Below are 25,000 nucleotides of genomic sequence, written 5' to 3' on the forward strand. Positions count from 1 at the left end.
AAATGGAAGAACCACAGAAGATTATTCTTCCAAATGAACATGAAGGAGGGATTGATCTAGCACCCGTGATGGATGGAAATCACAAGCTAGCTTATTAGTCTCTGGGGTTTTCATCGTGTTGCTATCTTCTACGTGTTTTTGGTGCCTTTTACCTTACCCAAAAGTGCAGTGTAGCCATTGAAGATGACCTTCGGCTGTCGGATATTTTAATGTTTGAAATGGGTGAGTTATATGTCCTTCAATTTATGAATATTAGTGGTCTATGGTGTGCTTTTTCTTTGAATCTTTTTCTGGTATGTTTCTCCTCCAAAGAAGTTAGTTTATCAAGCAAGAGGTCAAATAGAAGAATATTTGCCAAATCAAAGTACACCCATTATGTTTATGCAGGAATTTATTTATTTATTTATTTATTTTTAAGCAAATCTAAGTGACTTAAGACCACAAGGCTTACTAACATTGATTTGAGCTTATTGCTTTCCTTTCTATGTACATTACAAGTATCTTCTCAGAATATGAGTTAGCATTTCCTTTTTCTTTTATTGCTTATGAATGTTAACCTTATTGTCTATAAAACTTTATCTGAAAGATACATAGTCAGTTGAAAATTTGATTAATGGTTATTAATCAATAATACAACTACCTTTTTCATTTGCAAGTGTTGACTGAATGACATTTCTTGTTCAGTATTTACATTTTGCTTATATCTAGCATCTTAATTTGCATAATTCTGTAGAATATCGCTCCTTTCCTTAAGAGTTAAGATTTTTACAGTATAATGTTCTTTCTTATCTTAATTCAGTCATTTATCACAGGAAAGCTGCGTTTGAAGCCTTACGACAACGTGCCAGCACAGATATGGAAGGTATCATTCTGCATGTCATAAACCGAAGCTCGAATAGTGGAAAGTGAAGATATTCAACTGGTTCTGAAATTTTGAAGGCTATCCACAACAAATCCGATAAACACCATTACCTGGTAAAACTGAATTTGTGGAACCTTCAAAGTTCAAAATGCAAGTGGCTTCATGTTATTGGTCAAATTAGCTTAATTATCATTTCTTTTTTCTTTTTCTTTTTCTTTTTTTTGTTTTGCACAGTGAGTGTTGGATGACAGAGTGCAGTTGATCGTTTCTTATTCATAGCAAGCGATGGTTGCTCAGTCTTGTTACTTGATAACTGACATTATTATCTGCATGTATCTTATCATGCCCGAAGTCCTTTCTGTATGTATTTTTATTTTGAGAAAATTCCATTTGCACTTTGTTAGATCACATACTGAAAGAGAGTGCCCAAGCAATAACATTGTTGTATGAGGTTGAATGCCAAGAGTTTGTTGCAATCGGCTGTTAATAAAGCTTGGTGGCAGTACTTGTGGTAAGTTAAGCTAGTGATCAATTTGGCAAACAATCTTTGCTAATCCTTTTTTGGGTTACTTCACGGACTAAAGTGCTGTCTGTATGGGATATTTCGGGGAGTTAAGATAACCAACCACTCCAAAACATAATATTCGAATGCATGAAGATGGTACTGGGAAGCAAAGAATTTTCAATTATGTAGTGTTTAATCGAAAAAAAAAGTTGATTAGAATATTTTCATCCCAACCTTAAAATGCGCATCTGGTGTAGTGGTATCATAGTACCCTCCCACGGTACTGACCGGGGTTCGATTCCCCGGATGCGCATATGCTTTAATGTAACCTTTTTTTTTTTTTTTTTTTTTGACAATTAGATTAAAAAGAAAAAAAAAATAAAGGAGCGCACCATATTTTGAACCATTACCTTTTTCTTATCGTTTTCTTTTCTTCAACCATCACCTTCGATGACATGATCTTTCTTAACTAATTTTCCTCTTATATTATTTTATTTTAATTCTCCAAAGAAAAGTATGAAAGTAGGTTCTTTGTCACATCCCTATCCGTTCTCTTTCTTTATTATTTTGTAACTTATCTTGTTGGCTTTTTTTTTCTTCCTTTTGGTTTTTCCCATTTACAATATTATAATAAAATAGAGGAGACAAGTTCCTTGCCATCTCACCCACATGACATTTTTTTTCATTAGTTTTATACTCCTTCAAAATGTTTACATCTGAGAAAAATATGACGATCTTTTTGAAAATGAGAGGGCTCTTTGATAATATCTCTCAAACCCAGGTAGTAATATGCACCCAAAAAATAAAAATAAAAATAAAAATAAAATCCTCCCTTTACGAGTTTAAGTGGCTGAGAGGCTGAATTATAAATTATTCAATTTTGCCATCACGCATGACCTACCTGGCTTCCACCATCACACGGCAACAACCCTTACAACAATAACGAGCTTAAAAAAATTAAACTAATCTAATCGAGTGATCGTGGCACAGCTGAACTAACGACGCGTGTGCTTTGAGCTCATCGGCTGACGTGGACGCACCTTTCGTCGTTTTCATTTGTACGGTGTCCAACGTGGGAGATTAAAAATAAATCTGGGCCGTCGGCAAAAGAACGTCCGCATGCGGACCCCGGCGGCGGCCTCCGAGTGGGCCCCTTCCCCCCCCCTACCTATAGGAGTCGTGACCGACGGCTTACGGTTCGATATTATTTCTTACTACGTCTACTGCCCTTCCATTTGTCCTATCTCTAACTATTATCAGTACTACTAATAAATCCTTTATAATATTAGTTCTGGATGGCAACTATAATTAATCAAGTGATCGAAAGCAAGAGTTATGTAATGACTGCTAGTAATAGTACAAGTATAAATTGAAGTACTGACAAAAATTATATATAATATTTATCAAGTAAAAGTTAAATAATAATTTTATTTAAACCTTCAAAACTATAATATCATGTATATCTCTTAGAATTTTTCTTTTTGTATATATAGAATTTTAAATCATTAAAAACCTCTAAACTCTTTAATGGAAAAAGCAAAAAATATAAATATCTATCTACTTATAATGATGTTGTAATTTATTAACATCTCTTTCTCTTCTCTATAAATTAGAGTATAAAAGTCACAAATTTAATTATGTGTGAGTTACATGACACTATGAATAAAAAATAATGAAAGAAATTATAAAAGGTTTTCAATATTTAGAGAGTTTATATACTAAAAACTAATATAGAGTTTATATGAAAATGAACGAAGAATCATGGATGCTAAATATAGTTTGCTATGCACGGACTAATATTGTCAAAATAATAATAAAAAATCCTTAAATGATTTAATCTAAGAGATGGAGCATAGATATAATATTCATTTTACTTCTATTTATTCTGAAAATAAAAGGGAAGCTTTGTTGTTGTTCTTCTGGATTACAAGTGAAAATTAACCATTGCATTTGCTAGAATTCGTTTGTTAAAATGTTGTCATCAACCATAACCCATAACCCATAACCCATAACCCATAACCCATAACCCATAACCCTTCCTCCTCTTGGGCAGACTGGTGGGTAACTAAAGAGCAGTAGTCTTTTGGGTAGTCTTGGCCCTTCATTGCTTGTAGTTACATCTCACAAAAGTCAATTTCCCAAATTAATAATTTATGTGTGGTTGGAAGTGGTTCATCTGCTCACATTGTTACATCTGAACTTTGTAGAAGTAATCTGTGTTGCAGATTACTGTGTTTAAGTTTCTAATGAAACAGGGACTGCATTTGTTAAATAATAATAATAATAATAATAATAAAGTCAAAACTAATGTAGCATGGAAATATGCTTTTGATACATAGCTATGTATAATAATAATAATAATAATAATAATAATAATAATAATAATAAAAACTCTAAATATCGACAGGATAACATCACATTAGGATATATTATATGCTCAAACTTGCTCAAGAGTTGCATGGATCTTTTCTGGGAAGTATAGCTGTAATTATCTGGAAAATAAGATGTCCAAAGAAAGCAATCTCAAACCCATCGAGTAATTGGCACTCTTAAATTAAACGAACATGTTGTCTTAATTCGGATTAAAGAGCATATTTGGTAATAACAGCAACAACTGTTGGGAGTCTTGGGATGTTTACCCCCAAAAGTTGTTGTAATTAAGAAAGAGTTAATCAAGTGAACTAATAAAAACGAACCAATGGCTACTCTTTTTCTGCAATTAATAAGAACGAACTAATCCTTTACAAAAACTATGTACAGTTCCAAAAACCAGAGTCATGACTCACGACGACTCGGCCGCCTCAGCGAGCAACTCCCTAACTGCGTTCTCCGACTCGGCTTGGTCTCTGCCGGCGACGAACGGGTGGCGGAGAAGCTCCTCCACCGACGCCCTCTTACCCGACTCCTTCTGCAAGCACGCCGTCACGAACGACTTCAGCTCCTCGGACGCCGTCTCCGGTATCCTCGGCGGCTCCCCGAAGCATATGGCGCACATTAGCGCCGCCCAGTCGGGCCTCTGCCCCGCCGGAAGCAAGGGGAAGTAGCCGAGGTGGAGCTCTAAGATCGCCACACCGAGGCTCCACACGTCGGCGGCGTAGGGGTCGTAGTCCCCGCCGTACGACTCCGGGTCGAATCGCTCCGGGCTCATGTATGCGGAGGTGCCCACGTAGGAGCCGCAAGGGTCGAGGGAACGGCGGAGGATCTTGCCGACACCGAAGTCGGCGATCTTGACCTCGCCGGCGGCGTTGATGAGGAGGTTAGAGGGTTTGATATCGCGGTGGACGATACGGTGGGAGTGGAGGTAGGCGAGGCCGCGGAGAGCCTGGGCGGAGATCGCGGCGAGCGCCGGCTCCGGAAAGGGGCGGCAGCCCCGGCGGCGGAGGACGGAATCTAGGGATCCGCCGTCCATGAGCTCGAGGACGAGGGCGGCGTCTCCGGACGGGGTGGGGAAGGCGGCGTGGCAGCGGACGACGGAGGGGGAGTCGGTGCGGAGGAGGATCTCGACCTCGCGGGAGGCGGCGGCGCGGTTGCCGGAGGACGAGGAGGGGGAGTTGAGGAGCTTGAGTGCGTAGAGGGACGAGGACCGCCGGTGTCGGGCCTTGTACACCGTGCCGCCGTTGCCGTGGCCCAGGACCTCCAGCTTCTCAAAGTCCGAGAGCCGGTACTCGCTGCCACCTCCTCCGCCGTAGGTCGAGGCCGTCGGAGGCAAAGGAGGAAGAGGAAACCGGAGGCGGCAGTCGGCAGCGGCGCCGGAGGAGGAGGAGTCCGGGAGCTCGAGGGTGAGATTGAGGTGAGGAGGACGGCGGTCGCGGACGAGAGCCATCGGAGATTAGGGGGACGGTTTAAGTTTTAGATTCGATGGACATATGAGGAAGAGGGGTTTTATATAGAAAGAGATAAGAAGTCTTTTGAGAGTGGAAGGGACGAGTGCCAATCCCGTCACCGCTAGTGTGTATAAAGGGTGACAAAACTAATAACAGATCCAAAAATGAGTTTTGTGGGGAGAGGGGGGGGGGGTGAGAGAGGTAAGGAGGTGAGCGGATTCGAGGGCAAAATGTGGAAACGTGGTGGAAGATGGAGACGGCGGATGGAAACGGGAAAGAAGGTGAGACTTGAGAGACACTTGCTCTGGTCTATGGGCTATGGTGGGAGAGTTTGATTGGAACGTAGCAGGTGGACAGTACCTTCGAACTCAATGACGTGGCTTAGTCCAGAGCGCTGGATGCAAACCGGGTCCACGTGTAGCAGGTAATTGTTTGTTAATTGATATTGAAATTAACATATAATTAGGGCTCGCCGGGAGGTAGTTATCTGATGATTAGAGAGAAGTTTGGAGTAGATTTATTAGTTGTGGAATTTTCCGTCCTCTCAACAATATATAATGCATTTGGATTTCCCCAATAAATTAGGTATGCAGATAAAAATAAAATAAATATACCTTCTCTAATCATGATAACAGAGTTATTAAAATTCCTAATATCAATTTAGTTTAGTCAAATTAATGGGCATCCTTATTCCCGTCCTTTCCTATCCCTCGGGAGTTGTGCAATTAGCGCATGTGATCTAATAAAGGAGCATGAAAAGTGGTGCGCCATTTCAACCCCCCGTTGCTTCGAGCCAGCTTCGCAGAACGAGCTCGTTTACGTCACGTGAGCCCCAAGTTATACTGGAAGTGGAAGGTGGTGTGATTTAATATATTAATTCCGACTCTTATAATAAAATAATAATAATAATAATAATCAAAAGTAGTTTAAGATGACATCGAGGTTGTGGTGATAACGAAGTTTACAAGTTGGAAGGCGGACACAGATAATTTCGTTTGTATTGCTTTCCAAGTTATAACGACGTGGCAAACAGCGATGAAATGAGAGGTCTTTGTGTTCATTGGTTGCAACTTGCAGCCACTTGGGGAGGAATAAAAAAGGATAAGATGAAGTTGGATAACACTTTCTACGCCTTACGATAATATTTCCCAATATCCATCTGCCTTGTGGCGGATCCCCTACACTCCTAGTTCTATGAAAAATCTTTCTCTGTGTACTAACACTTATCCTAATAGCATGTGGGCGGCTGGCATCATATCGGTACCAAAATAATAAGTATGGGGGCTAAAGTTATCTTAACTTTTTAGCTGTAGCTTATTTAGTCAGTCATGCAAAATATTACAAAAATGTGGTCCTTGAGAATAATCGGGTGGAATCTGACACACGTTTATGTGATGGATTAAAATGGCCACGTGAGGAGATAATTTGGTTTAGTATTATCAGCTTTTCAAAATATGTGAATCTTAAAGCAACTACAAAGTCTTTGTCGTAGCTTGATCATGAACTATATATATTTACCAAAATTTTGTATTAAAAATAACATTTAGAATGTACATGAGGATACTATTGATTGTAACTAATTTTATAATAATACTATACTATACTATACTATATATTTTTTAAAGAAAAAAGATCCTGTTAAATGGACCGCATGAAAAGAGAGGGAGAGACTTGTACATCATATTAAAGATGAGTAAGAGAAAAAAGCACGCATCTTTCCTATCCGTAAATAATTAATATGATAGAATCACCAGATGAGAAACTTCGTTTGGATCCACTTTGGCTTTTTCCCCTAATTAGTAGCCAAAACAATAGATTAAAACTTTCATATCATAAAGCTAAGTAGGCAACCTTTTTCGGGCACATTCATGCACCTTGAAAGGTGCCTATGCCTCCATATTTATAACGTGCTAATTTCATGTGGGTCACTAGCCTCCCTAGACCGTCATTTTGATATTGACCATTGTAAAGTCTGCATACTGGTTCCTGGAAGGATGGTTCTGGCCCTTCTGGGGAAACGACTGCCTAATGTTGCGTTTTGAGTTCTTTTTATTATTACTATTAACTATATTAGTTTATTATTAAAAACCTATACTCAATAATGAAAGGTCCTGCGTTGACTTGGATTTTCTTGGAGTAATGTTGCATTTCTGTTCCATATCTATAACACTAGTGGTAGTACCTGGACCTTATTATGTTTAGTTCTATATGAAAGAAACCTTCTTGAGTTATTTAGTCCATCATCGTAAGACCAACCCCAAGAGTTGTGCTACGATGGTCGGGCTGAACTCAAGTTGGCCCAAATTGAACCGAGAGTTGGATTCTTTTCTTGGGCTTGATCTAGTCTGGGCCTGAATGATTCATTTATGCGCTAAAGATGGGTTGGGCTCTGACGTTGGACGTGTGTATTCGGAATCAAGTCTGTGTGCTTACGTGGCAGAGTCCAGAGAGCATTTCGAATTCAAACTATTATTAATTTTTTTGCCAAACGAGTAGCTCGTGGCTTGCCCGCGATGCTAAACGAGTTTCTGCTGACGTGGCACAACAAACTCTTGCTGCCTATAAATGCGAGCGGTTGTGGAGTGAACCCAGTAGTTTTTTTTTTTCTCTTCCTCGTAGTGCTTTCCAACACCTCACGCTCTCCCTCGAGTTTCGATCTCAATCTTTTCTTACTCCAAAGCTGGCATCCGATTCTGATCCTGCCTCTCTCTGGGCGATTGGACCCTCCTCCAGTGCCAGAAAATTCCGATCAAAGACCCCTCGCCGGCGGCGAGCTCGACTTCTTCCGGTTTCCGACCAGGAGGAGCCAATGGAGTCGTCGTCATCCTCCTGCCTCCATAGCGCGATCTCAAGCGAGTCCAGCTTGGACCTCGCTGGATCCACTGTTAGGAAGCGGCAGAGAGCTTTTTCTTCTTCTCGATCCGAATTCGAATTGCTTCCCGGTTTCGAGACTGATGCGAAGAGATCGAAGCTAACAGAAAAGTGTACGAGCAATTCAGCTATGGATACCTCTATCTCCGAGGAATCTGAGATTATTGGAGGATTTCCGAGCAGAAATCTCTCAAATGAAGTGGAAACGAGCTTAAGAGATTCGGAGATCTCCGAATCCTCGTGTCTGGAATCAATTTCATATGCAAAATTCCCCAAAAATGAGGGCGTTCGGTCCCTGATTTCCCACCATTCTGTCGATCTCGAATCCGATCTCGTGTGTTCCGAGAAGTTCTCGGCGGCGGACGACGGGGTCAGTTCCGACCAGTCGGCGTCCAACGAGTTGACGCTCTCGCAATTCGAGGAGGAGCTCTTCAGATGGTGCTCGGAGGAAGCCGACTGCTCCTCCTCCTCCTCCTCTTCCGAGTACTCCCTCTCGGACCTCGTTTCCTCCGGCGATGACTTCTCCGACGGATCACGAGATGGATCCGCTCCTTCCGCAAGCTTCTCCCTGTTCCTCCAGTTACGCGATCAGTTCTCGCGGTCCAATTCCTGCACGAGAGTTAGAGCATCGTCCGGATCCGAAGAGGACTGGTCTCCGGAATTCACTGTAAGTTAATTTGAAAGGATTAACTAATACGATTTTTTTTTCAGTAATTTTTCTCTTTTTTCCGTTTTTACGGAGACGTTTGTTCAGGTGATGACGTTTGAAGAGGACGAGGACGAGGAAAGCTACGTGAGATTTCGTAGCAGGGAGAGGAAGGAGACGATGGTCCATGATTACGGAGAGGAGTACAGCTTTTCGACGGAGCACGGCCGTCTGATCTTAGAGCAACGGCTTTTGATGGTTAGCTGGATCGTGGAGGTAAGGGCTTCACATACAACAACTACTTTCTTCCTTGCCCCGAGTCTTCCCCTGTGCTCTTCCCCGTGCCGCTTTTATCGTGTCCGGGTCGGCCGTAGATTCCAGATCAGTAGAATGAGAAATGCCCCTAATTGCTGCCTAAATGTCTGGTTATCTAGGGGCAAACCTGTCCTTCACTACAAGTTTCGTACGTGACCGTCTTTTTTGGTTGATAACAGCATTCTAATGCAATGGAGCTCCAACTCGAGACTCTATTCTTAGGAGTGGACCTGATGGATCGATCCCTGAGCCGTGGATACTTCAACAGCGTGCAAAATCTACAGTTGCTGGGCATATCTTGCATCACCCTCGCTACCCGTATTGAAGAGAACCAGCCTTACAACAAGTAACTAATGCCTCTAGATCTGTAGTATTTCTTCCTATCAATTCCCTTTCTAATTACCAAGATTGACATATTACAATTTACGGTTGATTGGTATTTCGTGCTAGCAGCATACGGCAGAGAAGTTTCAGAGTCGGGGATAACGTATACAGCAGGAGCGAAGTGGTGGCCATGGAGTGGATGGTGCAAGAGGTCCTCAACTTCCAACTCTTCCATCCCACAATCCATCACTTCCTCTGGTAATCTACTTTTAGATGCAGCAATAGAATATATGATGTCACTCAAAACTGTGTGGTGATATCGATCGTTCTATATGCGTTCAGGTTTTATCTCAAAACAGTAAGGGCAGACGCCAAAGTCGAGCACATGGCGAGGTGTTTGGCCGTGTTAACCCTTCTGGACCATGAGAGGCTCTCATTCTGGCCCTCTACCGTCGCAGCCGGCTTAGTCATCCTTGCTTGCCTCGCAACCGACCAAGACTCCTCATGTCATACGGTCATGGAGGTATAAATGCTACAATTGCATGTGGTCACGTAGTGGATAAAGACTTTAAAGTGATTACATTGTCTAGATGCTTATTTCACTAACGTAACATTCTCAATTCTCGAATTGAGATTGGAATTTATCTTTTATGTTAAAAACGTGCAGTGAATTTTGTAAACAATATTTATACCTAACAAGAAGCTTTTTAACTTTTCAGACTCATGTGCGAACCAAAAACGATGATCTACCCGAGTGCATAAAGGTTTTTCTCTCTCTCTCTCTCTCTCTCTCTCTCTCTCTCTCTCTCTCTCTCTCTCTCTCTCTCTCTTAACTCTTTCTGCTAACATACGGCGATGTCTGTTGGTAATATAAACATGTATTAGAGTAACAAGAGAAGAAGATACGTTTGTTAGTAGAGATAACTTTCTACATGAAATACTCGAATTCTGCATTTAATTGACATTACGATGGCACTGTTTTCTTTTTGCAGAGCCTCGACTGGTTGGTCAAGTATGCGGCTTAAAACTTCCGGTCCATTCATTTTCACTTGCCCTGTTTCAACTTATTCCAGGAAGAGTTCGGTATACAAATCAGGTTTAGCAGAAAAAAAAAATCCATTAGCTACGAAATTAGCACATGATAAAACTTATATCCAGCTTTTTCCAATTTTATTCTATTCAAATGCTCAATCGAAGTTTATGATAAGGACACAGAGAACACATCAGTCACCTGCAATCACAAATAAACTGCTTTCGTTTCGACTATCCTGTTCTAAGTGTTAGCACATAGGTGTTTTTGCCTTCTTATGAATCATTTCTGAGATATTGATGCTCGTCTTCCAACATTTTTTTATCTTCATGCGTCATAGTAGCCTCTGCTTAAAGATTTAGTGTTGCTAGACCGGTTTGTGTTGCGTCTGTTAGGATGAGTTGGTCAATACATCAATCACATAAATCCGACAATTATGATTGTATCGCTCTATTGAGTGTTCGAAAATTTATAATTTAGACATAAATTTTTTATAAACTTTGAGTCCAAATTTAAATAGAGTCCACACATTATTAATATTAAAGCTAAAAGAGCTGAGCACTTTAATATTTTATAAATGAATAAGAGCTGACTTTAAAGTAGTTATTGTGACAATAAAAAAATTAAAAAAAAAGTAAATTTAGCACCACATTAACTATATATAAAATGTTGGTAGGGTTTATAAAGTATCTAAGTTTTACTTAAGCTTTTAGTTCCCGAGGGATACCTATTTTTATGGTTAAAAATAAAATCTAATTACTCTTTCTGCCATAGAAATCTGGTCTTATTGAACAGCTAAGTAATACTGGAAATCTAATACCCTTCTTGACCATGAGAGGTTCTCATTCTGAACCTCTACCGTGGCAGCCGGATTAGTCATCCTTGCACGCTTAGCAACCGACCAAGTCTCTTATTGTCTTATGGTCATGGAAGAGGCATATATATATATATATATATATATACGTTTACTTATTTCTTACGTACGTAAGTCATAAATGCTACAATTGCATAAGAACTTTGTCTTAGTATCATATGCTTCCTGCTTTAATATAATACTCTGAATTCTCGAATTGATATTGGAATTCATCTTTACGTTAAAAGGGTGCAGTGAATTTTGTAAGCAATTATACCTAATAAGAAGCTATGCAAACTGTGCAGACTCATGTGAGAAACAATTTCTATAGAAAATGGCATCCATTAGCTACGAAGTTGGCTCATAATAACTATGAGAATGCACCACACCACAAGTCCATCTTATACAGAGGTTATTAATCCGAATATAATAAAACGAAGTTAGCAAGCACGTGGTTCTAAGGAAATGGAGGTTAGAAGTCTAAGTGCTTATTAATTAATTGGCCAAACACGATTGGCAACATAAAGAGGACCATTGTTTTCACCTCGTTAAGGCCGTTAAAGACTTTGAATGTTGAATAATGTCCAAGGACTGGACTGGACCCTTCAAAAATTTGGGCTTCAGTCCAGCATCAATGGGCTACTACTTCCACGACTTCCTACCAAATCTAAGGTACTTGAACTTCATCTTCTGCTTCTTAGAGGAGCAAGGAAACTTCACAAGCAATAACTAATGCCATGGTCATAGGAACAGAGGAACTTTAGGTTGAGGAATAAAAACACATCCACAACTTCCTACACAATTCAGGTGCTTGAACTTAATCTGCTGGTTCTTAGTAGAGGAGCAAAGGAAACTTCACAAACAATAGTCTATTCCATGGTCATAGGAACAGAGGAATTCAAATTGAGGATAAAAAACACTACACATGCATTTATAAATACCAATTCCCACATGCCTCATCAAGCAAAGAGTTCAACGAGAAGTTGTAACTTAGAGACAGAGAATCTGCTGCATTAACTTGAGCGAGCAACAAACCTTGGATATGTCTCTTTGCAAGAAAGGCCAGCTAGTAGGTCTGATGCTCATCGTCTTGCTGATGGTGAGCCCATATCCCCTCTCTGCTGCAAGGAGTTTAGAAAAATGGCCATCAGCACATGGAGTCCTTGCACTGGAAGCCCTAACAAAAGGTTCTAATCCATCCTCACACGCTTCAAACTGCAGCAATGATCCCATGAACACTAGTGGTTCTTGTCCGCCTAACTAATTGAATATGGCTCAACCATGCCACTATCTCTGCCCTGACCAAAATAAAAGTTTCCATGGTGCTCCTGTAATTTTTTTCTGTTACTGCAAAAATATAAGGGATTCATTCATGCACGGGAAAATAAAAGTTTATCCTCTATTTATTTTTCTTTCTTCTGTTACTGCAAAATGTAAGATATTCATTCATGTGTTTTGGAATAAAGTTGGAAAAATTACCTGCAATTTTACTGCCTCGTCTTCATGTATGAGAATAACTTACAGAAATTGGAAGATTTCAGCAAAAAGATGTGCTTACCTCCATAATATAATTTTGAAATAATGTTCACAGTATTTAGATCCTATGTACTTGCATACAAGTGGATGCCTGAGTAGATATATCCACTTGTATCGAACTCTAGAAAGAAAATTAAATTACTATTACTCCTGGAATAGGAAAAGCATGTACCGACAAATTATAACTTCAAATTTATCAACATAGCCTAAAGAATGAATTGATGAGAAGAACAAAACAAAAGATTGATAAGATGGACAGGACAAGATTAACCAAATGCACAACTCGGCATCTTTATATTTGTCCTTGAATACATGCTTCCTGAGGTACCTGGTGTTCAGAGAAGAGTTCGTTCCAACTAAATTGCACGTGAAGAATTAAGGAGCATAAATTACAGAAAAGTACTTAATATTGTGTACAATGCTAAAGTGAATAAAGTACACCAGGAACCAGAGCTACCCAAGGTCAGTTTAGGACTCGTCAGCAAATGAAAATACCAAGCTCGAGGAGTTCCAAATCATCAGATCTGCTAACTATAACAAGCTTTTCTTAAAATTGCCAAAAAAATGTAGATGCCCTTGATAAATTTTGGCAGTACGAAGAACTGAGCAAGATAACTATAAATTTTGCGGACACTGGAATGATGACAATTTTTTAATATTCTAAAAAACTTCCCAACTAAATATCTAGTACAAAAGTTAAAGATATGTTTTATCAAGAAAAGATGACATACTAACCTAGTAAAAAAGTTTGTAAAGTGTACTTAATTAAGACTGTTAAAATCCCCTAATACACATTGAATATCACGAATATATGTCCTTTGTAATTTCGACTGTTCTTCAAGATAACATTTTAAGCATTACGCTGCACATTCCAATACACAACCAAATTGACAAATGACATTCTAATCCCTTCTGTGATTCTCAAAATGATTGAATCACACCATTTCTTCACTGAAAATGTATTCAGCAATAGTTAAACATTATCAAAAGATATTCTTACTTGAAACATTATATTCTTCATATTATGTACATTGTACAAAATAATATTTAATCTCCTCATCCTTTTGATTTTCATTCTGCTTAATAAAAGGTCATGTTTCATATTATTCTGTATCAGCAGATTATCATGGACTTACCAAGAAATTGCACCCCCCATTAAAGACTTCAAATGTTGATCAATCTCTAGTACATGTTTGATCTATTAGCTTGTTATAAGTGCAAAGGAATTTCTCAAAGGTGGAGCTTGTTATTAATGAACTAATACTTCCACATTTTCTTCCTTCTAAGAACTTGCATCATCTCTAGTACATGTTTGATCTATTAGCTTGTTATAAGTGCAAAGGAATTTCTCATAGACAACAGTCAAAGCCTCTGCAGAGTTCATTCCATGGTCACAGCAATAAAAGATTTTGAATTGAAGTGGAAATCACTGCAAGAGCATCTATAAAAATCACTTCCAACATCATCCATCAAACATAGCATTTGAAGAAAAAACAAATATTGAACAAATCAAGAGAGAAGCATAAGGCTACATTATCTTGAGTGAGCAACAAACCTAGAGAAGACACGTCTCTTTGCAAAAAAGGGCAGTGGGTGAGTCTGATGCTCATTATCTTGCTGATGGTGAGCCTGCATCCCCTCTCTGCTGCAAGGCCTATGGGAAAATGGCAATTGACAGATGGCTCCTTGCACTAGAAGCACTGCCAAAGGGTTCACCAGTTCAAACTGTAGCAATGATCCCAACAATGATACCGGTTTTTGTCATTTGTCAACTCACTAAATGAAGATGAATCAATAGTGCCACTATCTCTCCTTTGATAAGAAAAGTTTCCATGGTTGTTTTCATCCTTTTACTGCAAAATATAAGAGTTTCATTCATGTGTTCTAATAAAGTTGGAAAACTAATTCCTTGTATTCATGTATGAGAACAACAAAATGAATTGGAAACTTGTTACAAAAGGATATTGTTTGTCACTGTGTTATTTGTGAATTGATGTTCGTAGTAATTATATTCTCTCAACATTCTTAGAAATGGAGGCAGATATTCCCACATGTACAAGGCATGGGTCGTGTTGGTCTTAGCTTAGCACGGTATGTATTGTTGGCACATGTCGTGCCGAGCCGGTGTGTCATTGACACACTGAATAATCGCGATATGTCGAAAAACAATTGCTAAGCCTTTCTAGGGAATTAAAATAGATTTTAGGATCTAAATTAAAATCCGTCAATACTATATATTAGTCTAACTTTTGAAATTAAATTCTGATATTATGCTTTCCCTATTTTTCCTCAGATCCTCTTGGTTGGGGCATATAGCATGGGAAAAACCAAAGTTTCTTTTGATTTTCAAAATTTGAAGTATAATTTATGTACAGAAGTATCAAGAGGGATAAAAGAAACCCTAAATTAAGTTCCTATAAAATAAGATATGCTCAATACTAATATAGCAGAAATAAATGGCTGGACATGAAGGAGTATCAAGATATCCTCCCCATGTCGATGTAGATAACTCGCTAGCATGATATGTATCTACCCTGTGTCAAGAGATATTCACGCACTATCAAGTCAATAAGTAAATAAGTTACTATGCCTGAAATAAGAAAACAATACAACAAAAAATGAAATCCTGACTCACATATGTCACTTCAAAATGAAACAATGAGAAGAGAAAATATTACGCTAAGCAGGATAGGGCAGGCAAGGTTCACCAATGCAGAATTCTACATCTTATATGTATTATGTCAAACAAGAGTTTCTAGTTCAAAGAACATTTCCATTTGTTGCGCAACAATAAAATAATCATAACATTCAAGAATCAACTGTAAAGATCTCAACAAGAGGACAATGGATCTTATGACACCATAAATTATGATTTGTGCAAGAAAGAATGTAGGATATAAGTTCCACAAAATCCTTCATTTCTAATATTGAGATTCATATGCTCAAATACTACTCTAGATACATCAAAATATTGCAAACAGAAAGGGTTTTATAAATCCAAACAGAATGCATGTAACTTAGAGAACATGAAGTACTCATGCCCCAAGTACAAGAAAATAACCTGATGTATTAGGAGAACAATGAGAGCTACCTTTTGCAATATATCATATGACAAAAGATTATTAGAAAACTCTCTAAAACAATGATCAGACTCAAGCCATAAATAGGTTGAGGACAACCATCATAGCCGATTTAAAAATATAAATGCCTGCTTCAATAAGATTGTGGAATGAGACAAAAACTATAGCACCTGAAGCTCTTTTAGTCTCATTATTTCTGATGCCAAGTCCCCTTCTCCAAACTTCCTCAACATACTAACAACAAGATCAACACAAGAAGACTCCATCCGAACCCCCATCTTGACAATTTTCCTTCCCAACATTGAAGCCTCCAGAAAATAGCCCTCTTCACACAGCCCCGTCAACAGACGAGAGTATACATCAGAATCAATACAAGTTGCCCCATTATCCTCCATCACACCCAACCAACAATAACCATCAGAGAACCGACCTCGCAAACACAGCTCCCTCATCATACAATTGCTAGCCAATCCATCTGGCTTAACCCCATTTTCCAACATTCTTCTAACAAGCCCTTCCGCATGCTCCAAATTTCCAGCTCTCAACAAACATACCACGAGCAAACTATAGCATTCATTGCTTGAAATGCTTTCCTCCCCGACCACCCTCTCAACCAGCTCATAAGCCCTATCCACATCCCCATTTGCACAAAAACCATTGACAAGTGTACGAACGAACACCCGGTTTGGCATAACTCCCCGCCCTCCCATTCGATCCAAGATCGCTAATGCACCCTCCAACTGGGCCTTCTCACAGAGGCATTTCACCAAACATGTGTAAGTCACTACATTTGGCACACATTCACCATCCAATCCCTCCTCCATCTCCCGCAGCAGCTCCATTGCAGCATCAAGATTGCCAAACCCACAAATTCCATCGAGCAAAGCTGAGTAAACAACCACATTCGGCATACAACCATGATTTCGCATTCGTAACACAACACCGCGAGCTGAGTCTATCATTCCGAGGACTGCGAGTCCACGTACTACCGTCACGAAGGTGACCATGTTAGGGCTGACGCCAGCGATTACCATCTCATCCAAAAGATCCATTCCCGCGTCGCCGCGTCCAGAGTCGGCGAGGAGTTGGACAACGGCGTTATAGGAGAAAGTATCGGGGCGGCAGGAGAAGTCTGGCATGCGGCGGAGGACGGCGAGGGCTTCGTCAGCGAGGTTTGCATGGCGGCAGAGGCGGAGGAGGGTGTTGAAGGCGAAGGTGGTTACACGAGCGGAGGAGGAGGAGCTATAGGAGTCCAGGAGAAGGGTTAGTGTCTGGGGCTGGCGGCGGAGGTCGAGTGCGGCAGCGGCGGAGGAGAAGGAGGCTGCAGAGAGGCGGCAATGTTGGGCGGCGGAGAGGAAGAAGCGGAGGGCGAGGAGGCGGGAGGGAGAACGTAGGAGGACGGAGGTGATGATGGAGGGGGTGAGAGTGGAGGAGGAGAGGGCGAGTTCAAGAGTGGGATTGGAAGAAGGAGACTGGAGGAGATGGAGGAAGCGGTCCGCGGCAGCAGAGGTGGTGGTGGAGGTGGAGAGGAAGCGAGCGAGGAGAGGAAGACGACGAGATAAGAGGGCCATAGATGTGCTTTCTACTCCTTGGGATTCCAAGAAAGGAAAAAAAATACGGCGGATGCTTATTAAAAGAGAGAGAGAGAGAGAGAAAAAAAAAAGAAGAAAGCTCGCAGACTACTCAGGTTCTCTTTTGCTTATTTTAAACTATATATATATATATATATATATATATATATATATATATATATATATATCAAGGATGTATGTGCAAAAGTCCACGAAATAAAAAGCTTGGACTCTCCGGCGTCGGGCGTTTCTTCTTCGGACTCCTCTATATTTTCCCCTCGCCACGGTCGACTTCACGTCCGCAGCGAGCGAGAACTCTCTAGGGTTTCTTCATCTCCTCCTTTCGATTTCATCTGTCCCGCTTTCTATCCAATTACTTCGCCGATGTCCGCCAGATCCGGCGGGAGGAGCATTTCCTTCGAGATCCTCACCGAAGAAATCTCCGGAGACGACGGCGTCCTTTCTCCACGTCACGTGTCGCGCTCCGACCTCTTTAACGTCGGCGACCGTCCGATCGGCCGGAAGCGGAAGTCCAAGAGCTCGAAGAAGAAGAAGAAGAAGAAGGCAGGGACGTTGGAGGAGCCGATCTCCTGGCTAGAATTGGATCAGCAGAAGTCGTTCTTAGGCGAGAACAGGCCATGCGAGGATGAGATTGAGTTCAAGGTCTTGGAGAGTAGATCGATTATGGAACCGGTGTGCGAGAACGTAGCGGCGGCGCCGGAATTAGATGGATCCCAGGTGAGCTGCGTCTCTTGTGTGGAGTTGAGGCAGAGGAATGTGAATGGGAACGTAGTGGATGAGACCAGAGAAGAGGCGACGAGCACGAGGGAGAGTTCGGCTGGCCAGTGGAGGCCGGAATCCAATGGAAACGTCATTAAGTTGGTAAAGGAGGAGTCACTGGATTGGAATCGTTTGATGGCGGTGGATCCTAATTTGCTTTTAGGTAAAGAATCCCATGAAGTTTATCTTTCTTCCTTGTAATTTATTGCAATCCTTGCATTTAGCAGCTACATTAGTGCTTCGTTGGAAAATTGAATGCTCAAACGACAATTGCACTATCTACTATTGATAAAGAAATCGGTAATTTTTGTTGATGAGTGATGATTCAAATTTCCTGGAGAAAGATGTTCGTTAACCTGGTTTCTCTTTGCAGTATCTACCTATCTTGTAGTTCCGCGTTCTATTACACAAGCAATGTGCATTTAGGTAACTTAGATCAATTATTTGAGTTCTACATGAGCATGGATTTGCCTTATTGGATCGGAATCAAATCAATTAATTACACAACACAGTAGGTAATTGCTCCACTCAATTAACCTGTGAAGTTGTGGTATACGGAGGATAATCTTCGGTGATCTTTTTTTAACTGACTTTTCTCCTTATTTTGTTCGCACTGTAAAGAATAATCTAGCAGACAAGCATCATCCGCATCACCTTCACGTCATCATCACCATCATCATCATAATGGTCATCTCATGATTTACTAGCAGTAGGCAAGAGACTGCCTTGCTATGAAAGGTCTTTGTTAGGTAGCATTGCCAATGATAGACCATAGTTTAGCTTCAAAAACTTTTCCCCCTGTTTTGCTTTCTTCATACAAGTAGTGAAAGCAGAAGCAAAGTAGAGGGGGGAGTGATTAGACATGTGCGCAGCCTCATATCTTCTCCCTCCTCTTCCTTCATATTCAGATTTTATTCATGATTTGTGTCTACCCCTTATTAGGAGTCTTTTAGCTTTCAATTGAGAAACTTATCTACTGTAGCTTGGTTGTATCTACTCGCAAGTGTATTCGTTTACAAATGGAAGTTGCTACAATAAAGATTTATATTTTTTATATGACATTGACTGCAGAAGTCTCATCTGTTGAGAAATCACCATTAAAGTACTTTATTGGAGAGATTTATGGTGGCAATTCACTTAGGAGCACAATTGCTGTGGGAAACGAGAAGAAACGGCAGAGGGTCTACAACACTATGTTTCACGTGCCATGGAGATGTGAACGGGTACTTCTTCACTTGTAATATTTTTTGTAAAACTGGCTTAGGGGTCCCCAGGCTAATGTAAAATTGTTCATTAAGCTGTTAATTATTTATGATTATGGTGTAGGAACGAATTAGTTTGCAACAGTTGATAAGTAACATGTGCTATGTGTTCACTTATTACAGAGTAAAAGGTTCTTTCTGTGGTGAAGCAGAGAGGAAAATGTAGGTAATATATTTAGATGAGTGGACAATGTCTGGTTTTTAGCTGTACACTTCTGAACGTTTTCATGATTTATTGCTTCTGCCTTCCAACCTTAGTCTCCATGCCTAAGTTCCATATTTCTCATATTTTTTCTGAGGAATTACAACTCTGATGTATGATAACAATGCTGCAGCTCATTGTTGCTGGCTTCTTTGTCTGCTTGGATTCATTTTTGTCTTTGCTAACTATTATGCCAGCCAGAATCTTAATGGCTGCTTGGAAGGTGCTGAACACCAGGTGGGTTGCAAACTTTTGCTCATTAAATACAATGTTTCTCAATATAATCTGGTAAAATATATACAATCAACTAGAACGGGTTTTATAAGAAGTTCCGATCTTGTATGACATCTACTGTTTGTGATGATGTATTTGACTTGTGGAAATTTCTGTTGGCCTAATATGTTTGTGGCAGGCAGTTTCTGAGGCCAAATGCAGATGAGTTGTCAGATTACGGATGCTTTATTGTGTTGATTCTGGGAGTCGCTTCTCTGCAAATGATAGGTGGGATTTTAATGTGTTTTTAGCATTGATTTTTAGTACTAAATGCTAGTTAATATATTCAAAATTGTTATTGTGCATCAGATGTTAGCTTAATATACCATGTCATACGTGGTCAAGGGACGATCAAACTCTATGTAGTATACAATGTACTAGAGGTGAGAGAGAAATATGGCTTTTCTGAAGTACAATTTTACTCGCAGGTACTTACTTATTTCTGAATTCATGACAGATATTTGACAAACTTTGCCAATCTTTCGGCGAGGATGTTTTGCAAGTGTTGTTCAATTCTGCAGAGGGGCTTGCAAATTGTTCACAAGACAGTCTCACATTTGAACTGATGAGATTCATATTTGACGAAGCTATAGCTGTCATTGCATTTGATATCCTTTGTAGCAAATTGCTAAATTTTTTCCTGGTTTTCATTCTCTGTCGATATATTTCTATATGCTTCATGACAAGATATTCTATTTGCCATGTCTTTGTTGGTTTTCATTCTCTTTTGGATATAGTGTAATATGAATTTCCTTAACGAATCATACTCGTTCATTCGTTTGTCTTGTTGGTTCAGGCTATCACCTTATCAACATGCATTATTGCACACAATAATGCTTTATTGGCTCTATTGGTGTCAAATAATTTTGCTGAGATTAAAAGCAATGTATTCAAACGTGTTAGCAAAGAAAATCTTCACAATCTTGTATACTATGGTGAGTCTGTTTCTTCTGGATATTCATAGTATCACTGTGATACAATGCAGCTAACATGTTATTTTCTGCCTGTTTGTTTCTAAATCTGGCAGTGATTTGTTAATGACATGAGTATATAGAAGTAATGGGCCATTATATGATATTTGATCAGATTTATATGATACTAAAATTTCTTACCGATTAATAACATGCATAGAGTTTGGACCAATGATAAACCATCTCTCAATCTTCTGCAAGTTGTAGCATTACGGTTATTACTCATCTCCTCACAATCATTTGTTAGAGATACATATGTGCTACACCTAGATGTATCTACTTTTGACCCACTCAAGATACTAGTATAGTACAATAAGTACTTTAAAATGGATCCTTCTTTTAGTTCTATTTAGTATGAAAAACAAAGATATGTATAAGTATGGTCACGATAACTTAATTTTATGAGCTAGAATAGATTTGTTTGTTACAACTTGGGTCGCAAATACTACATTCTCTGCTTGAACTATGACAAATGATTCTGGTTTGAGTTTACATGGCTTTTTTATTGAATCGAATAGTGTCTAGGACCTTTAAATACTATTCAATTCCTTTTTTCTATTACACAGTTGCAAACAAACTGAAAAAAAGAATTTATAGCTTGCACTATATTTTTGCATTGGTGGCCCTTTGCAATTATTTTTTGCTTAATTCATTTTGCTACCTTTGCTGTTATATTTGTTTAAACCTGAAAAGTTCATTGATTTCTAAGATCACAAGCTGATTTTTCCCTCTCTTTTTCTTTTTGGGCAGACATTGTGGAGAGGTTTCACATCACAGCTTTTTTAATATTTGTTCTAGCTCAGAATATTTTGGAGGCTGAAGGGCCATGGTTTGAGAGTTTTCTTATTGTAAGTTTATTTTTGATTCATACCATCCTTTTGGTCCAAGAGAACTTGTCAGTCTAACTCTACCATTGTACAACTTTTATCATTTGTTGATATTCCCTCCAGAATGCCCTCCTGGTTTACATATGTGAATTGCTTATCGATGCTATCAAGCATTCATTCCTTGCCAAGTTTAATGAGATAAAACCAGTTGCATATTCAGAATTTCTGGAAGACCTATGTAAACAGGTAGACTTGTCTTTTTTCCTTTTCTTTAATTACTTCCACTTTACCTTTAGAATAAGATTTATGGGAGGGACACTGAACAAAAAGCCCGTAACTATTATGTCCAGACACTGAATGAAAAGCCCGAAGAACGCCGGAAGGACCTTACTTTCATTCCTCTTGCACCAGCATGTGTGGTAGGTGAACAGTAAATTTTTTACATAATATGAAACCAGCAAACTAACAATCTTCATTGCTGATCACTTGTTTTTTCTTTTGCCAGGTCATCAGAGTGTTGACTCCAGTTTACGCAACCCTCCTTCCCTCAGACCCATTCTTATGGAGATTATTCTGGACTCTCTTATTGTCAAGTCTGACCTACATCATGCTTGCTCTTTCCAAGATACTAGTTGGGTTGAGCCTCCGCCAACTTGCAACCTGGTATGTCAATCTGCGTTCTAAGAGAAAGCAGCACATGGACTGAAGCTTTTGGCTAATGCAGTCAGTGCATCTCTTGTAAAGGGGGCTAAATCTATCTATCTTCACCTTTATGGCGTATGTGATGACCATTCACTCAACTCAAGTAATGCAACATCACCGATAGTACAGATCGAGAAACAAAGAAGGTAGCAAATTCTTGCCCTTGTATATCTGTTTTACATACGAAGTGCACATCAACATACATCACTGTGCTCAAAGATTACCCAACTGTTGAGATTGAGCTGGTAGCGCCTACCATTTGTCCATTTCTCAAAATTCGTTCATATATGTATATATATATATATATATATATATATATATATATATATATATATATATATATATATATAATGTTTTTAGGGAAATGTGAACTTTATGGCGTCAAGAGTTAAAACTAAAGTTGTTTCATATATTAGCAGAAATGCTGCTAATGAAATACTCTCACTTTTATAAGTATTAAGCAACTTCTTTGCCGGTTTAACATTTTATACTTAGTCCTCTGTTTCACCTACTTGTGTTTACTCTATTGCTAGTTGGTCCATAGTCAATAGTACTCAGGTCCAATTGAACTCAATATATCATAAATTAAGGGAGAAAACTGTCATGATTGTCTCCCTTGCCCTCTGTACCAAGGCAGCTGAAAAAAAAAAAAATCTTCTAGCCTGTGATCAAAACAACTCAAAATGTGGAAAAAAAAAATTCCTTTTAAGTTTCGTGTAACTAAATGCGTATATTTTTTACATTAGATATACATGTTTTTATAATATATTGTGCATAATTCACATAAAGAAAAAATACATATAATATATTTTTCTTTTTTATTTACAAATGTCCCCTCAGAATGGAGAATTTTGAGATTGCATTCAGAAGTTCTTTCTAGGGTAATGTGGAATACTATTAAATGTTATACCTCGTCAATTTATTATCACGCGTTCTTGCCTGACTCATTCTTGTTCTTATTCGCAATAAATGCGCTAACTAATCATGAACTAGGGATGTGAACTGATATAAGATGAAACATGTTCGTGCCTTATCAGATAACGCTTGTGGCAACATTATCTTATTATAATTAAAATATATTCAAGTACTTAGAGGCTTGGGAGATTAGTATAATAAAAATTATTTTAAGAGTGGCACAGTAGGAGAGGGTGTTGTGAAATATATTTATATCCAATTCTACAGTACTATGAAATATATCTTATTTTATGTGAGACAAAATTTTCTGATAAATATGTTATAGTCTAAACTTTAAAAAGAATATTTAAATCATCTAAGTGTCATTATTAATTTAAATAATAATCTGTTGAGAATATTCTTTTAAAAATTAACTGTAATGATAATTTTTAAGGAGTCCGATTTGAGTGGCAATTCTGATGGTGGAAATTATTATATTTTAAAAGTTTTCAATGGCAAGTGTGTAAAAAATTCTTTTTTCTTTATCCAATTGATTTCTCCTATTATTGCTAGGTTTTATTTCAATTATAGTTTATCAAAAAGAAAATGATTCCTGTTAGATCCTGAATAAAGAACTAGAATATCTAATTACGATCCAGATATACTAGATGAAATTAGAAGAAAGTATTAAATTTTTTTTTAAAAACAAGGTTTGGTACTATATCTCGATGATTTATTCTCACTGAGGGAAACCATAATTTTCCGCGCTCTATCTTATTTAGTTTTTTCAACATGTGTCAAAGTATGTATGAGGTTGCCATCGATGGAAAAATTTTCAATCTGTGCATTTTGCGGTCTTCCAGCAAAAGAAGCCAGACGCTGGAATTCTGCTTTTTGAATTTAAAAATATTCTAAACTAGAGGCTAAGTAGCTGACCAATGGGAGAGCGACGCGGAATCCGTACGGCCTTCCTTGGCCAGCTAATCGAAACGCCCTTGTGCGCGAATTGCGCTCGAATTTGGCGGGAAACAAACGCCCCATCCGTGGCGCGACACGTGTGGATATCCCTCGACACCCCCCCCCCCCATATGGGCTATGGCAGACCCTTAGTGTTCCCGACCCCATAGGATCCGTGATCCCAGGATCCAACGGCTCCCCTTTTCGCCGTTCTCCCACCAACGCTCCTGATCCCCGCGTCCGAGATCGACGGACGAGATTCTCTCCGCTTCCCGCTCTCACTTCGTATTTTGTTATTATATTTTTCTTTTTCTTTCTCTTTCCATTTCTGATTCCATTAAATGACCAAACCCCCCAAGTCTTTCCTCTTTTAATTTATTCTCTCTCTTCTCTCCTCAATCTCTCCCTAGCTCGCCGCCAGAATTATTAAAACCCTTACTCTCTCTTCCAAGAAAGGCAATGGTAATTCTTCTCTCAAAAATTTGTGTTCATATGATTTTTTCTTGATTCCAAGTTTATATCCCAGTTCTGATGTATCCGATGAATTGAATTGATGATTATATATGTATATATATATATATATATATATATATATATATATTAGATTGATTTGAGTTCTTCATCGGAATTAATAAGGTTGGGTATGCATTCCACTACAAGAAAAGCAAGGAGGAGATGAAGAGAATGCCTCCATGGGTGAAACTTCTTCTAAAGA

At 39.1% G+C, this 25,000-nt stretch overlaps 4 protein-coding genes, 1 long non-coding RNA gene and 1 other non-coding gene across 12 annotated transcripts; 4 read left to right on the forward strand and 2 right to left on the reverse strand.

The window, feature by feature from the left end:
- Nucleotides 1-1,325, forward strand: LOC140786863 (uncharacterized). The gene is made up of 3 exons (XR_012108709.1): nt 1-222; nt 813-975; nt 1,097-1,325. It is a non-coding gene; the product is annotated as an uncharacterized lncRNA (long non-coding RNA).
- A 284-nt stretch (nt 1,326-1,609) lies between these two features.
- On the forward strand, nt 1,610-1,680 carry TRNAG-CCC (transfer RNA glycine (anticodon CCC)). Its single transcript has one exon. It is a non-coding gene; the product is annotated as a tRNA-Gly (tRNA).
- A 2,369-nt stretch (nt 1,681-4,049) lies between these two features.
- On the reverse strand, nt 4,050-5,486 carry LOC140785812 (mitogen-activated protein kinase kinase 9-like). The gene has a single exon (XM_073133841.1). The coding sequence runs from the start codon at nt 5,188-5,190 to the stop codon at nt 4,150-4,152; it is 1,041 nt and encodes a 346-aa protein (XP_072989942.1). The 5' UTR covers nt 5,191-5,486; the 3' UTR covers nt 4,050-4,149.
- Nucleotides 5,487-7,793: 2,307 nt separating this feature from the next.
- On the forward strand, nt 7,794-10,811 carry LOC140786908 (cyclin-SDS-like). The gene is made up of 7 exons (XM_073135622.1): nt 7,794-8,729; nt 8,817-8,984; nt 9,203-9,369; nt 9,477-9,605; nt 9,690-9,870; nt 10,067-10,111; nt 10,340-10,811. The coding sequence occupies exons 1-7, from the start codon at nt 8,001-8,003 to the stop codon at nt 10,370-10,372; spliced, it is 1,452 nt and encodes a 483-aa protein (XP_072991723.1). The 5' UTR covers nt 7,794-8,000; the 3' UTR covers nt 10,373-10,811.
- A 1,230-nt stretch (nt 10,812-12,041) lies between these two features.
- On the reverse strand, nt 12,042-17,543 carry LOC140786812 (uncharacterized). 7 transcript variants are annotated; one of them, XM_073135491.1, is made up of 3 exons: nt 16,017-17,543; nt 14,322-14,619; nt 12,042-12,577 (listed from the first exon to the last, which is right to left on the reverse strand). In XM_073135491.1, the coding sequence occupies exons 1-2, from the start codon at nt 17,415-17,417 to the stop codon at nt 14,617-14,619; spliced, it is 1,404 nt and encodes a 467-aa protein (XP_072991592.1). In that variant the 5' UTR covers nt 17,418-17,543; the 3' UTR covers nt 12,042-12,577; nt 14,322-14,616. The 7 variants fall into 7 exon arrangements, with proteins under 7 accessions (XP_072991592.1, XP_072991591.1, XP_072991586.1 ...); XM_073135490.1 differs by having other exon boundaries at nt 12,042-12,887; XM_073135485.1 differs by having other exon boundaries at nt 12,042-12,887; nt 15,828-17,542.
- A 58-nt stretch (nt 17,544-17,601) lies between these two features.
- LOC140786811 (protein POLLEN DEFECTIVE IN GUIDANCE 1-like) lies at nt 17,602-22,941 on the forward strand. The gene is made up of 11 exons (XM_073135483.1): nt 17,602-18,360; nt 19,269-19,420; nt 19,795-19,898; nt 20,074-20,162; nt 20,244-20,317; nt 20,392-20,542; nt 20,702-20,869; nt 21,656-21,753; nt 21,856-21,978; nt 22,083-22,151; nt 22,238-22,941. Exons 1-11 carry the CDS (start codon nt 17,802-17,804, stop codon nt 22,436-22,438), a joined length of 1,788 nt encoding a protein of 595 aa, XP_072991584.1. The 5' UTR covers nt 17,602-17,801; the 3' UTR covers nt 22,439-22,941.
- The last annotated feature ends 2,059 nt before the right edge of the window (nt 22,942-25,000 follow it).

Source organism: Typha latifolia, chromosome 4, assembly GCF_019914945.1.
Source record: "Typha latifolia isolate L0001 chromosome 4, TyphaL0001v2, whole genome shotgun sequence".
In the NCBI taxonomy this organism is placed as follows: Eukaryota; Viridiplantae; Streptophyta; class Magnoliopsida; order Poales; family Typhaceae; genus Typha; species Typha latifolia.